The 12,583-nt window shown below is 36.5% G+C and overlaps 1 protein-coding gene across 3 annotated transcripts in view; it reads right to left on the bottom strand.

The window, feature by feature from the left end:
• The window catches only part of MAP4K3 (mitogen-activated protein kinase kinase kinase kinase 3), a gene marked incomplete at its 3' end in the record, with an annotated part of 191,680 nt that overhangs the window by 125,051 nt on the left and 54,046 nt on the right, over positions 1 to 12,583 (bottom strand). For all 3 annotated transcript variants that reach the window (XM_079721504.1, XM_079721506.1, XM_079721505.1), the window contains exon 2: positions 3,023 to 3,080. In XM_079721504.1, the coding sequence (XP_079577630.1) occupies positions 3,023 to 3,080 (58 nt within the window). The remainder of the gene's footprint in view (positions 1 to 3,022; positions 3,081 to 12,583) is intronic.

Raw genomic sequence — 12,583 nt, 5'->3', positions numbered from 1 at the left:
TTCCACCACGTGACAAATCAAACCTGAATCTTACCAGTCTTCTAGAACTAACCACTAACCACTTCTTCTGTGAAGAAGAACACACTAAATGATCCTACAGGGGGGCAGCTGGCAAAACCCCGACTGAGGGAAAATCCTACAGGACAAATAACCAAGTTTCTTCAAACAAACAAACAAAAGGCAAGGAAAAAGACAAACAGAGATGAAGGCACAAACTATGGATATAAAAGAAATTTGAGACACATCAACTAATTACAATGTGTGAAACTTATTTGTTATTAAGAAGCTATTATTAATATTGTAAGAGACTACAATGGTATTGTGGTTATTTTTTATAACTGTATTAAGGCATATTTTAAAATCATATAATTCATCCATATCAAGTGCATAATTCAATGATTTTTTTTTAGTAAATTCACCAAGTAAGTTCACTATAAATCAGTTTTAGAATATTTCCATTACCCAATAAGATCCCTCATGCCCATTAACTATTAATTCTCCTGCCATATACACCAGCCCACGAATCCACTTTCTGACTCCATAGATTTGCCTTTTCTAAACATTTCACATAAATGGAATCATATAATATGTAGTCTCTTTTGTCTGGCTTCTTTCACTTTATATGTTTTCAAGGTTCATTTAAGTCACAGCATGTATCAACAGTTTGTTTCTTTTTATTGCTGAATAGTATTCCATTGTATGGACACATTTTGTCTATTCATTTACCAGTTGATGGGCAGTTAGGTTGTTTCCAGCTTCTGTCTACTATGAATAACACTGCTGTGAACATTTGTGTGTGAAAGTTGCTGTGTGGGTAGATACACAAGAGTGGAATTGCTACGTCATTATGGCAAATTAAGAAACTTTTAAAGTGCTTTAGATATATTAGCTTATTTAATCCTTACAACAACCTTAAGAGAAAGTTACTATTATTATCCCCATTTTAGGGATGAGGAAACAGAGGTCCATCCAAAAAGCTTAAGCAATGTAGTCAAGCCAGACTGGAATCAAAGTGGTCTGGCTTTGGAGTCTGTGCACTTAACCACTATGCCATATACTTCAAGCTCACCAACAAGTTAAACATCTCTCACAGGATATAAACAAATTAAAACAAAGAAATTAAACAGAAAAATTCAGGGGGAATTCCTTGGCGGTCCAATGGTTAGGACTCTGGGTTCCACTGCAGGGGGCCTGGGCTCAATCCCTGGTCAGGGAACTAAGATCCTGCAAGCCACACACGCAACCAAAGAAAAAAATTCAGGTGACTTCTATGAACACACAAGTTGGGAATCCAATGTAAACTAAATTTAAGTGTATATCTAATAACATATATGGTAGTAACTCTTGTTATCTGAGTGGCAGAATAGGAATAAGCTTTTTTCTTTTTATTTAATTGTGTTTTCTTTTATTACAATGATCTATATATACAAGGCAGTGTTCAAGATGAACATAACACAAAAAATTCACTAATCAGTAAACAAATGACTTGATGAACAATAAGATTTTAAGTTCCTAATTTTTTAAAGGAAATTTTAAGATGTCCTGAATGTGTACTATGCACTGACGCTAAGTTGAGTGCTGTGGACATAAATTCGATTAAAACTTAGGAACAAAGAAAGGCAACTCTGGAAGCACAGCTGTGGTAAGTGCTATTCCAGAGCTATTCCTGCAGGAGTCATCTTAGGGCAGGGGTCAGGGGAGGAAGGCTTCCTGAAAGAGGAGGCACTAAACTGATTTGAGGGAATGATGTATGTACATACTGCTACCAGTTAGAGACTACCTCATCAATAACATAGCCACTTTTTGATGATTAAAAATGGAGGCCCTGCTTCAAATGTCAAACCTTTCATTTCTTTCTTAACCTCAGATTTTGTCAATTTCAAATTTCCACTAAACAACAGGAGATTCAGAGAACAGAAAAAGCTTTGTCATGTGATGCTAGAATATAATTAGAATATAAAAAATCTGTAAATACCTGTAACTTAAAAAGTATTTTTTTAATTCATTATATTTGAGTGTGGTTTGATCACAGTCAGTCAACACATCCTTCAAACTTCATCTTAATAGCACTTCTAAAAAGTCTACTGATGATCTAAATCAGGGGTGGGCAAACTACAGGCGCAGGTTTGCTAAGAATGGTTTTTCAGCAAAAAATGGTTTTTATAGTTTAGGAGGATGAAAGGAGAGAGAGACTGTATACAGAGACTACCTGTGGCCCAAAAAGCCTAATATATTTTACTATCTCAACTTTCATAGAAAAAGTTGCCTACACTTGAAAAAAAGAAAAATTACTGGATGTATTTGTGCCCATACTGAAAGGCACCCTCAGAAAGGCACTATCATCAACATGGAACTCAGTCTAGACACTAGTACACTTACTTACGGTGGGAGGGAGAAAAAGAGGGAAGGGTATGTAGTTAGTTCAGAAAGACATGGGTTTTGCAGGAAGTGGGGGGGAATTCAGGGATAGAATACAGTTGAAGCAGACGAAAAATATGGAGCAGTCCTATGGGCTTGACAAACTACAAAGGTGGAAGGTAGCTATTACAATATTAACGACCTGTGAAATGTGAGAGCTACGTTTATTGAGGAAACTGAGAGTCAGAGCTTAAGTTACCTGCCCAAGTTCACAGAGCAAGAGAGTGGGACACGAAGAGCTGGACTACAACCACCAAATTTCAGTCCCATTCTTTCCACTGAGTCACACTGCCCCTCATCACTGGACAGTGTTAACCTGGAAATACACCACTAACGATGTGTGACAAGGGAGCTCAACTGCATCCAGAAGGAACAAAGTCTCCTCAGGAGCTCCCCTCCCTCCCGCAATTATTAGTTACTTTTCAGGGAAGAACTGGGCAACACGTCTACAGGTCTCAAAGAGGTGAAGGAAAGAGGAGACACCAGGCCTATTTGCCAGACGTTGGGAACAACAAGAGAAGGTTGACCAAACATCATTAAAACAAGCCTGAAAGCTATCCAGTGGCTGAGAGCAATAAGAAACACCAAATTTCAATGAATTTACCTGGTTCCAATTTTATTACTTTAATTGCTGCCAATTCACCGGTGTTAACATTCCGTGCCTAAAAGAGAAGAAAAGATAATTGTGAAAAAAGCTTTCATAAAAACTTCATAAGATGTCATTTTAGCTTTTATTTATTTTCAATTATTCAGAAAAGTTTTTTAAAGCAAGAACTGCAAAAGTGATTTATATTTACAAAACAAACAGTATATCCTTCAAAATGAATTTCAACATTAATCTATGTATAAATTTAATAATGGTGATAATAATATTGGTAACAGAAGCACAGACCTTAATATACATCAGGCACTATTCTAAGTGTTTTTATATTAATTCTTTTAATCCTTACAACAATCTTATGAGGTAGGTACTAATATTATTCCCGTGTTGCAGATGAGGAATCTGAAGCACCAAGAAGTTAAAGAACTTGCCAAGGCCATCTAGCTAGTAAGTGACAGTGCTGGCTGGGATTCTAACCCAGGCAGTCTAACTCTTAAGAGTCTGAGCTTTTTTAAGCATTACATTCTATTGCCATTCATTCAAAGGTTTGTTAAAATTTTGAATTAACTAGCTTTAAACTTGTAAATTTAAAAACTTCATAATATGGGGCTTCCCTGGTGGCGCAGTGGTTGAGAGTCCGCCTGCCGATGCAGGGGACACGGGTTCGTGCCCCGGTCTGGGAAAATCCCACATGCCGCGGAGCGGCTGGGCCCGTGAGCCATGGCCGTTGGGCCTGCGCGTCCGGAGCCTGTGCTCCGCAACGGGAGAGGCCACAACAGTGAGAGGCCCACATACCGCAAAAAAAAAAAAAAAAAAAAAAAAAAAAAAACTTCTTAATATGAAAAGCAAGCACCATTTTTAACTGTAAAAACAACCTCCCTGCATCTGTTTAAACACACCTGATAGTACAATGAAATAAGTGCAGTTAATACAAACCAAATATATTTTTATAAGCCACATATTAAAAATAAAAATCATTAAAATATCAATCCATAATATTAGATTGTTGGTGTTTACAGCTGTAATTATGTATAAATACGCAGAAATTATCTTTTCAATTTGTATAAAAATGGCAGTTATTTTTGTCAATTTAAAATGTTTTATAACTGAATCAGAATATTCAAAATAATATTTTAAACTATGAACTGAAACTTAATAAACTGATTTTCATATCAACCAATGAAGACCAATATATGCAATTCCCTGATCACAGAAAAATTCATTCATGTGATGAGAATAATACTTAGTTGTAACACTTCTTATTAATGGATTGGTAAAGATCAGTGAATCACCCACAAGGGATGATAACAGCATTAACATCGGAATCCTTCTAAGAATACTGGAGCATTAAAAAAAAAAAAATCAGTTTCTAAGAAGATATATATGGGACACAGTCACTGCTGAAATGTAAAATTTAACCTTTAAACTCAAAGAAGAACAAAGGTATTAAAAAATATAAATTAAGAAAACATTAAAATAAAATTTTCAGGGCTTCCCTCGTGGCGCAGTTGTAGAGAGTCCGCCTGCCGATGCAGGGGACACAGGTTCGTGCCCTGATCTGGGAAGATCCCACATGCCGTGAAGCGGCTGGACCCGTGAGCCATGGCTGCTGAGCCTGCGTGTCCAGAGCCTGTGCTCCGCAACGGGAGAAGCCACAACAGAGAGAGGCCCACGTAACGCAAAAAAAATAAATAAATAAAATAAAATAAAATAAAATAAAATTTTCAGGGAAAATTCATTCCTTTTGAAAAAAAATCCCCATGACTAATAAACACTTAGGATGCCAACTTATTACAGGCAGTTCAAAACAGATTTCAACATTTATTTCAAACTAAACTTAATTTCCATTATATGAGACAGACAGTTCAAATAGTGCCACATAAGTATCTATTCCCTTCCCTAGGATGAGAAGGTACACACACGTACACACACACACACACACACACACGGAATAGAAATTCTGGGAGCATTTTCTAAGGAGGATGAGGCAGAGTGTACCTGTAAAATATTCAGGATATCCCATCAACGTTAGTCATACATCTTCTCAAACACTCTCAGAACGCGTTGCCTTTCCTCACACTGAGATATCTCTTCCCTGTTAGGCTCCTCCTTGATACTCTGTCCGTTAACCCACACCTTTTTAGCACTTCTCCAAATAAAATAAGACAAAACACACTACCCTCTCCAATTCTCAATTCTCCATTTAAAAATCTTGCTATAGTTTTGTTTTCTGTTTATTGAAAATAAACTCAGAGTATGCACTAGCAAAAAATATGAACTCAAAGAAAGCTAGGGTGATTACTTTTACAGCTGAAACTCTGTTCCCAGCTTACCACAAGAGGGCACGATCTCTACTGACAACACAAGTTACACAAAGTGTCCAAAATGGCTGCAGTACACAATGTACTCTTCTAAAAATAGACTTATCAATGGTTACACCAGCACATATTTAACAGAAAAACTATGACAGTAAACTAGTGATAATTAGTTTACTAAAGTCAATTATTTACTATAGGCTTGACTTATGAATACAATTTTTCAAAATTTGATTCAGTCTAGGATTTTCTAAAGGATAAAAAGTTTTAAAATATTGGAATTCTCCAATATGTAACTTATTTGACAGACAAGATAATTCACAAAAAGGGAAGAAGAATAATAAAAAACCCTCAGTAAACCTGAATTTCTGAGCTTTTTCCCCATCAAAATCCTTACGTTTATTAATGGAAGGTGTTCAAAGCATTATGGCTCATCAAGAATCTTCGTCCTCTGGCTAAAATAAGTCATATTTTGCTGTCTCTAAACTCACAGCAGCCAAGGTTACACACAGGTAAATTTAAAAATCAATATTAACTCTAATACTCTGTACCTGCTATTCTTTTTTCAATCACCTAGAGAAACTGATTAGGATAAAAATGAGAGCAAGGTAAATATTATAAAATATTACCGTGTATAAAGTTAGAAATTTCTAAATCAGTATCAGTAACCTAAAATTTACAGATCTGCCCAGGGCAGAAAACTGAGGATACGTATTTCTCAGCTTCCAGACCCAGTCTTCTGCCACATCATTGATTTGACCACCATCCTAACATGCTCTGAAAGTGATGTTCAGATCACGTTGTTCTTGAGTTTAAAACTCTTCAGGAGTACACACCATTGCTTTAAAGGCACAAATTCAAATTCCCTATCAGAGAATTTAAATTACTTACTAAATACAGCACTTTTTATAACAGCTTTATTGGGATATAATTCACACACCATAAGGTTCACCCTTTTAATATGTAAACTGCAGCGGTTTCTAGTATATTCACGTAATTATGTAACCATTATTCCTCCCTAAATTTGAAACATTTTCATCGCTCCAGAAAGAAACCCCCAGACCCATTAGCAGGCACTCCCCTACTCCTCCCCCTCCCAGACCCTGACAACTAGTACTGGTCTACTTTCTGTCTCTATTGATTTGACTATTCTGGATAGTTCATATAAATGTAATCATACAAAATGTAGTCCCTTGTGACTAGCTTCTTTCACTGAGCATAAGGTTTTCAGGTTCATCCATGTTGCAGCACATATCAGTACTTTATTCCTTTTGTTGCTGAACAATATTTCATTGCATGGCAATTCCACATTTGTTTACCCTTTTATCAGCTGAAGGATATTTGCAGTGTTTCCATTTTGGGCTATTATGAACAATGCTTTTATGAACACTGTGTGGACCTATGTTTTCAAGTCTGTTGGATACAGACCTAATAGTGGAATTGCTGAATCACACGGTAACTGTATGATTAGCTTTTTGAAGAACTGTCAAACTTTTTTCCAAAGTGGCTGCACCATTTTATATTATCGCCAGCAATGTATGAGGATTCCAATTTCTCTACATCCATGCCAATATTTATTATTACCTGGCTTTTTAATTTTTGTTTCCTTAGTGAATGTGAAGTACTATCTCTTTGTGGTTTGACTTAAAACTCACTAATGGCTAACAATCTTGAGCATCTTTTCATATGCTGGTTTGTCATTTGAATTTCTTTGGAAAAATGTGTATCCAATTCTTTGCTCATTTTTAATTGTCAATTTTATTGCTGACTTGTAAGAGTTCTTTATTAATCTTGATATGTCTCTTATTGGTTACATGACTTGCAAAGATTTAATCCCACTCTGAGCTGTCTTCGTTTTCTTGATGGTGTTCTTTGAAGCACAAAACTTTTAAATTTTGATGAAGTCCGACTTACCTATTTTTAGTTACTTGTGCTTTGAGTATTATAGCTGAAAAACCACTGCCTGGAACCCAAGGTCACAAAGATTTTTTTCCCTATGTTATTTTCTAAGAGTTTTACAGTTTAGGTCTTCCATTTAGGTCTCTGATCCATTTTGAGTGACTTTTTATATGGTGTCAGGCAGGGCTCAAATTTCACTCCTTTGCATGTGGATAGCCAATTGTGAAATACATTTTAACTGTAAAACCATTCACTACCTGGCCCCTGTCTATATTTCCAGTCATTCCTTAATTTGCACTTTATGCTCTAGCCAAACTAAACAACTGGCCATCTCCAATGCTATCCACACTTTTTGCCCTTTGGCACTTAATGCCTAGACAAACGCTTTCCCTAACTCCCTCCCCTGGCCTAACTTCTAGATGTCTTTTAAAGCTCAACTTAGGTTATTATCACTTCCCACAAGAATTTTCCTGATTCCCTCTCAAGTTTAGGCACCGCCCCCCCCCACACACACACACTCCCACAGATCCTCAGTAACCTTTCTCAAATGGGAGTGGACCTGGTGAGAAAAATCCTGCAGATCTAGAGCTGATCTCAATTTTAGAGGAGCTCTTGGAAACTATTACATTTCAAAGCTGTCCCAAAATTCAGTTTGATTCAGTCAGCCTTTTAGAAGCCATTCATATTAGCATTAATTTGGGAAAAGGGTTTTCTGAGATGATTTCATGCAAACTGCTGAGTTATCTCCAACTATCAGAAAAGTATTCCTTGAGTGAGGGAATGGGAGTAAACAACATAATCAAGAATGGATCATTAAGCAGCCAAAAAAAAAAAGTGCTATGTGTTAAATAAAGTGAGTTAACTAACTATCAGTAACAAATCTGATCATCTACGATATACCAAGCACCTTCTGGTATTCAAAGCTTACTATTCAGAAGGGGCTGTCCAACGTGAATATGAAGAAAGGTTCTGAAATGGGAGTGAAAAAATGCAAAGTTTAGTGCTGGCTCTGCCAGTAACAAGCCATGGGATCTGAGCAAGTACTTTCCTTGTGTCTTCTCCCCCCAATTTAAAAATAAGAAAGTGAAAAAAGACTATTTCTAAGAAGGTTCCTTCTAATTCTGAAAGCCAATGTTTACATCAAATATTTTAACTCTAAATTAACAGATTCCAAATACTGAACCAGCTGGCTGGTTATACAAGAATCATATGAGGAGTTTAAAAACAAAACAATAAAAACACTGCCACTGATTTTTGAATCAACAGATTTAGGATGAGACACAGGAATCTGTATTTAAAGCTACTGAAGTGCTGCTTCTGGTGCTCAGCCAGGTCTGGGCACCTGGTCCAAGGCACTGTGCCATGTGAATTTTATAAAATATAAGTACCAACTTTTAAGTCTGAAAGGGGTGTTACAGGGATGGCTTTATGAAGGAGATACCACTTAAGCAGAGGTTTGAGAGATGGGCTGGATTACAACAAACACAGAAGAGGGATGGGAAAGAGGGCATAGAAAGAAAAGCATGAACAAAGGCACAGCGACAGAAAACAGGCTATTTTGAGTGTACTGGGCCGGCCAAACCTCAGGGTGCCTCCCATATAAATACTCATTTCAGAGAAAAATGGCTAACCCACAGCCCCTGCTGAAGGAATAGTTTTGTTTGCTTTTCCACAGTTTCTTGGACTAGGTATGAGCCTACTACAAAGGCAACCACTTCATAGGAAGACTGATAGCCAGGGTGATGTACATTCCTGGTTTGCCCAGGACATTTGTGGGTTATGCCAACTGTCCTAGCAGAATTATTAACAATGCCCACTTTCACTCTCAAATTTATAATTAAAATTTTATTTAACTTGGATGGTAAATTATAAGGTCACTCTACCAATAAACCGTGAGCTGACATGAGAAAGGAAATAGGCCAATCAGATTCTCGAAAATAGGGGTCAGCAAACGTGCCTGTTTTTGTAAATGAAGTTTTACCGAAACACAGCCACGTTCATCTGGTTAAGTATTGTCTATGGCTGCTTTCACAATACAACAGTAGAGTTGAGCAGCTGAGATAGAGACCATGTGGCCCACAAAACCTGAAGTATTTACTATCTGGCCCTTTACAGAAAAAACTGGCAGACCCCCACTCTAAAACAGCACTATCCAATAGAACCTTCTGCATTAATGGATATGTTCTATACCTGTGCTGTCCACTACTGTAGCCCCATGCCACATGGAGCTACTGATCAACTGAAATGTGGCTAATACAACTGAAGAACTGAACTGTATTTAATTATTTGTGTATGCAATATTTAAATTGGAAAGGCTTTAAATGTTTTTGAGATATTTAAATATTTAAAAATTTGAGATATAATTGACATATAACATTGTATTAGTTTTAGGTGTACAACATAATGATTTGATATACGTGTATATTACTAAATGATTACCACAATAAGTTAACATCCATCACCACACATAGCTACAAATTTTTTCTTGTGATGAGAACTTTTAAGATCTATTCTCTTAGCATCTTTCAAATATACAGTACAGTACTGTTAACTATAGTCACCATGCTGTACATTACATCCCCAAGACTCGTTTAGCTTTAACTGGAAAACAATCAACTTTTAAAAATACAGTTCTAGTAGTTTTAACACATGCATAGATTTGCATAAAATGAGTTAACAACCATCTGGAAACAGAAAAGTTCCATCACTGCAAAACCTCCCTTGAAAGTTACATTCTCCCTTCAGCCCAACCTCTGGCAACTACTGATTTGTTCTTTGCCCCTAGTTTCGTCTTTTCAAGAATTTCATGTAAATTAAATCATCATATATCTTTTTGAGACTATTTTCTTTCACCAAGTTGCTGCATGTATCATTAGTTTATTCCTTTTTATTGTTACACAGTATTCCATTGTATGGACATACCACAGTTTATTCACTACCATTGGAAGGACATATTGGATGTTTTCAGTTTTAGGTAAATGTGAATTGAGCTGCTATAAACATCTATGTAGAGATTATAAAAATACCTTGGAGAGGGACTGGGCCATATCGTAGGTATATGTATAATCTTTAAAGAAACTGTCCAGTTCTTTCTAGAGTGGCTGTACCATTGTTCACTTCCAGCAGCAATGTATGAGAGCTCCAGTTCTTCCAGAACGTCCTTGCTAGAAGTTGGGATTGTACTTTTTAGCCATTTCTAACAGGTAGGTGATGGTATCTTATGGTAGTTTTAGTCTGCATTTCCCTAATGGCTAATGACATTGAACATCTATTCATGTGCTTATTTGCCATCCTTTGGTGAAGTGTCTTCTATCTTTTGTCCATGTTTTAATTGGGATGCTTATTTTCTTATTGTTGAGTTTTGAGAGTTCTTTATATATTCTAGATACAAGTTCTTTTTCAGGCATATGATTTGCAAATATTTTTTCCCAGTCTGTATCTTGTCTTTTCATTCTCTTAACAGTGTCTTTTGCAGAGCATTATGGACTGAATTGTGTGCCCTGGAAATCCGTGCATTGAAGTCCTAAGCCCCAGTACCTTAGAATGTAACTGCATTTGGAGACACGGCCTTTAAAGAGGTAATTAAGGTTAAATGAAGCCATACGGATGGGCTCTAATCCAACAGGACCAGTGTTCTTATAAGAGGAAGGGACCAGAGTTGTGTGTGCACAGAGAAAAGGCCATGTGAGAACACAGCAAGAAGGCAACCACCTACAACCCAAGAAGAGGCCTCAGGAGACACCAACCCTAACAACACCTTAATCTTGGACTTCCAGTCTCCAGAACTGTGAGAAAATAAAATTTCAATTGTTTACGCCACCCAGTCTGTGGTATTTTGCTATGGCAGACCTAGCAAACTAACACACTGAGCAAAAGTTTTTACCTTTGATGAAGTCCAATTTATCAACTGTTTTCTTTTCTGAATTATGCTTTTGGTATCATGTCCAAGACCTTACTTAACCTCAAGTCATAAAGATTTTTCCCTATGCTTTCTTCTAAAAGAAGAAGCTTTACATTTAGATTTATGATATATTTTGAGTTAATTTTTGTTTAAGTTAATTTTGTTTTGTGAAGTTTAGGTCAGTGTTCCTCCCTTTTTTTGTTTTTTGCATGTATATGTCCAACTCTTCCAATACTATTTGTTGAAAAGACTTTCTTCCATTGAATTGCCTTTCATCTTTGTTAAAATCAATTGGCCATATTTGTGTGGGTCTATTTCTGGATTCTATGTTGATCCATAGATCTTGTGTCTATTCCCTACCCATACCACACACAGTCCTGATTACTACAGCTTTACAGTTACGTCTTAAAAATGAGATATTGTGATTCCTCCAACTTTATTTTTCTTTTTCGAAGTTCCTTTAGCTATTCTAGGCCCTCTGCCTTTTCACAGAAATTTTAGAATCGCCTTGTCTATATTTAATTTTTAAAAAACCTGCTGAGATTCTGATTGTAATTATAGATCAATTTGTGGAGAGCTGACACCTTTACTATTCAGAATCTTTCAGTCCATGAACCCTACCCTCTATTTAGGTTTTCTCTGATATCCTTCATGAATGTTTTATACAAACATTATCAGCATATAGATCCTACATATTATGTATTTTCAGCACATAGATCCTACACATTTTGATTTTAAAAGCAGTGTGTGGCCAGTGACAACTGTATTAGACATCACAGCTCTAAGAAGTTTGAACCACCATGCAATATAACCCAGTGTGTAAATGATGCCATAAAGTTGTGCCACTGTCTTAGCAAGTAGGACCTTGGGCAAATAAAGATTTGAAGAAACAGGAAAGATACAGTGAGGAGACAGACAATAAAGAGCAGAGAACAGAACAAATGCACAGAAAAAAATAAGAGACCATGAGAAAGAAACGTATCTCCAAAGCTGCCTTGAGTTCCTGACAGCTTTCCAGTTCCCTATCACATGTATCTTCACAATAGCCTCTCTTTTCTTGAATTAACTTGAATGGCTCTTTGTTTCTTAAAAACAGATGATTAAAGATCTAAATTTCTAGGACTGTATGATGCTAATTTCAAAAAAGAAAAAAACAGATTGAGACTACCATACTAACTTTTAAAAAAGATGCACTTAACAGCTAATGATTGTATATAGACATGGAAAATAATCTATGACTGATAAAAGACAAACAGCAACAAGTTATATTTCAAAGTTTATTTTTTAAGTTGTTTGGAATTCAAGTTGGACTTGTTCCATATCAATAACACTTTTTTTTTTTTTTTTTTTTTTTTTTTTTGCGGTACGCGGGCCTCTCACTGTTGTGGCCTCTCCCGTTGCGGAGCACAGGCTCCGGACGCGCAGGCTCAGCAGCCATGGCTCACGGGC

The sequence above is a fragment of the Hyperoodon ampullatus genome, assembly GCF_949752795.1.
Source record: "Hyperoodon ampullatus genome assembly, chromosome: 15".
NCBI classification, from domain to species: domain Eukaryota; kingdom Metazoa; phylum Chordata; class Mammalia; order Artiodactyla; family Ziphiidae; genus Hyperoodon; species Hyperoodon ampullatus.
The sequence above is the reverse complement of the archived record's forward strand: the minus strand, read 5'-3'. Positions and strand labels throughout refer to the sequence as shown.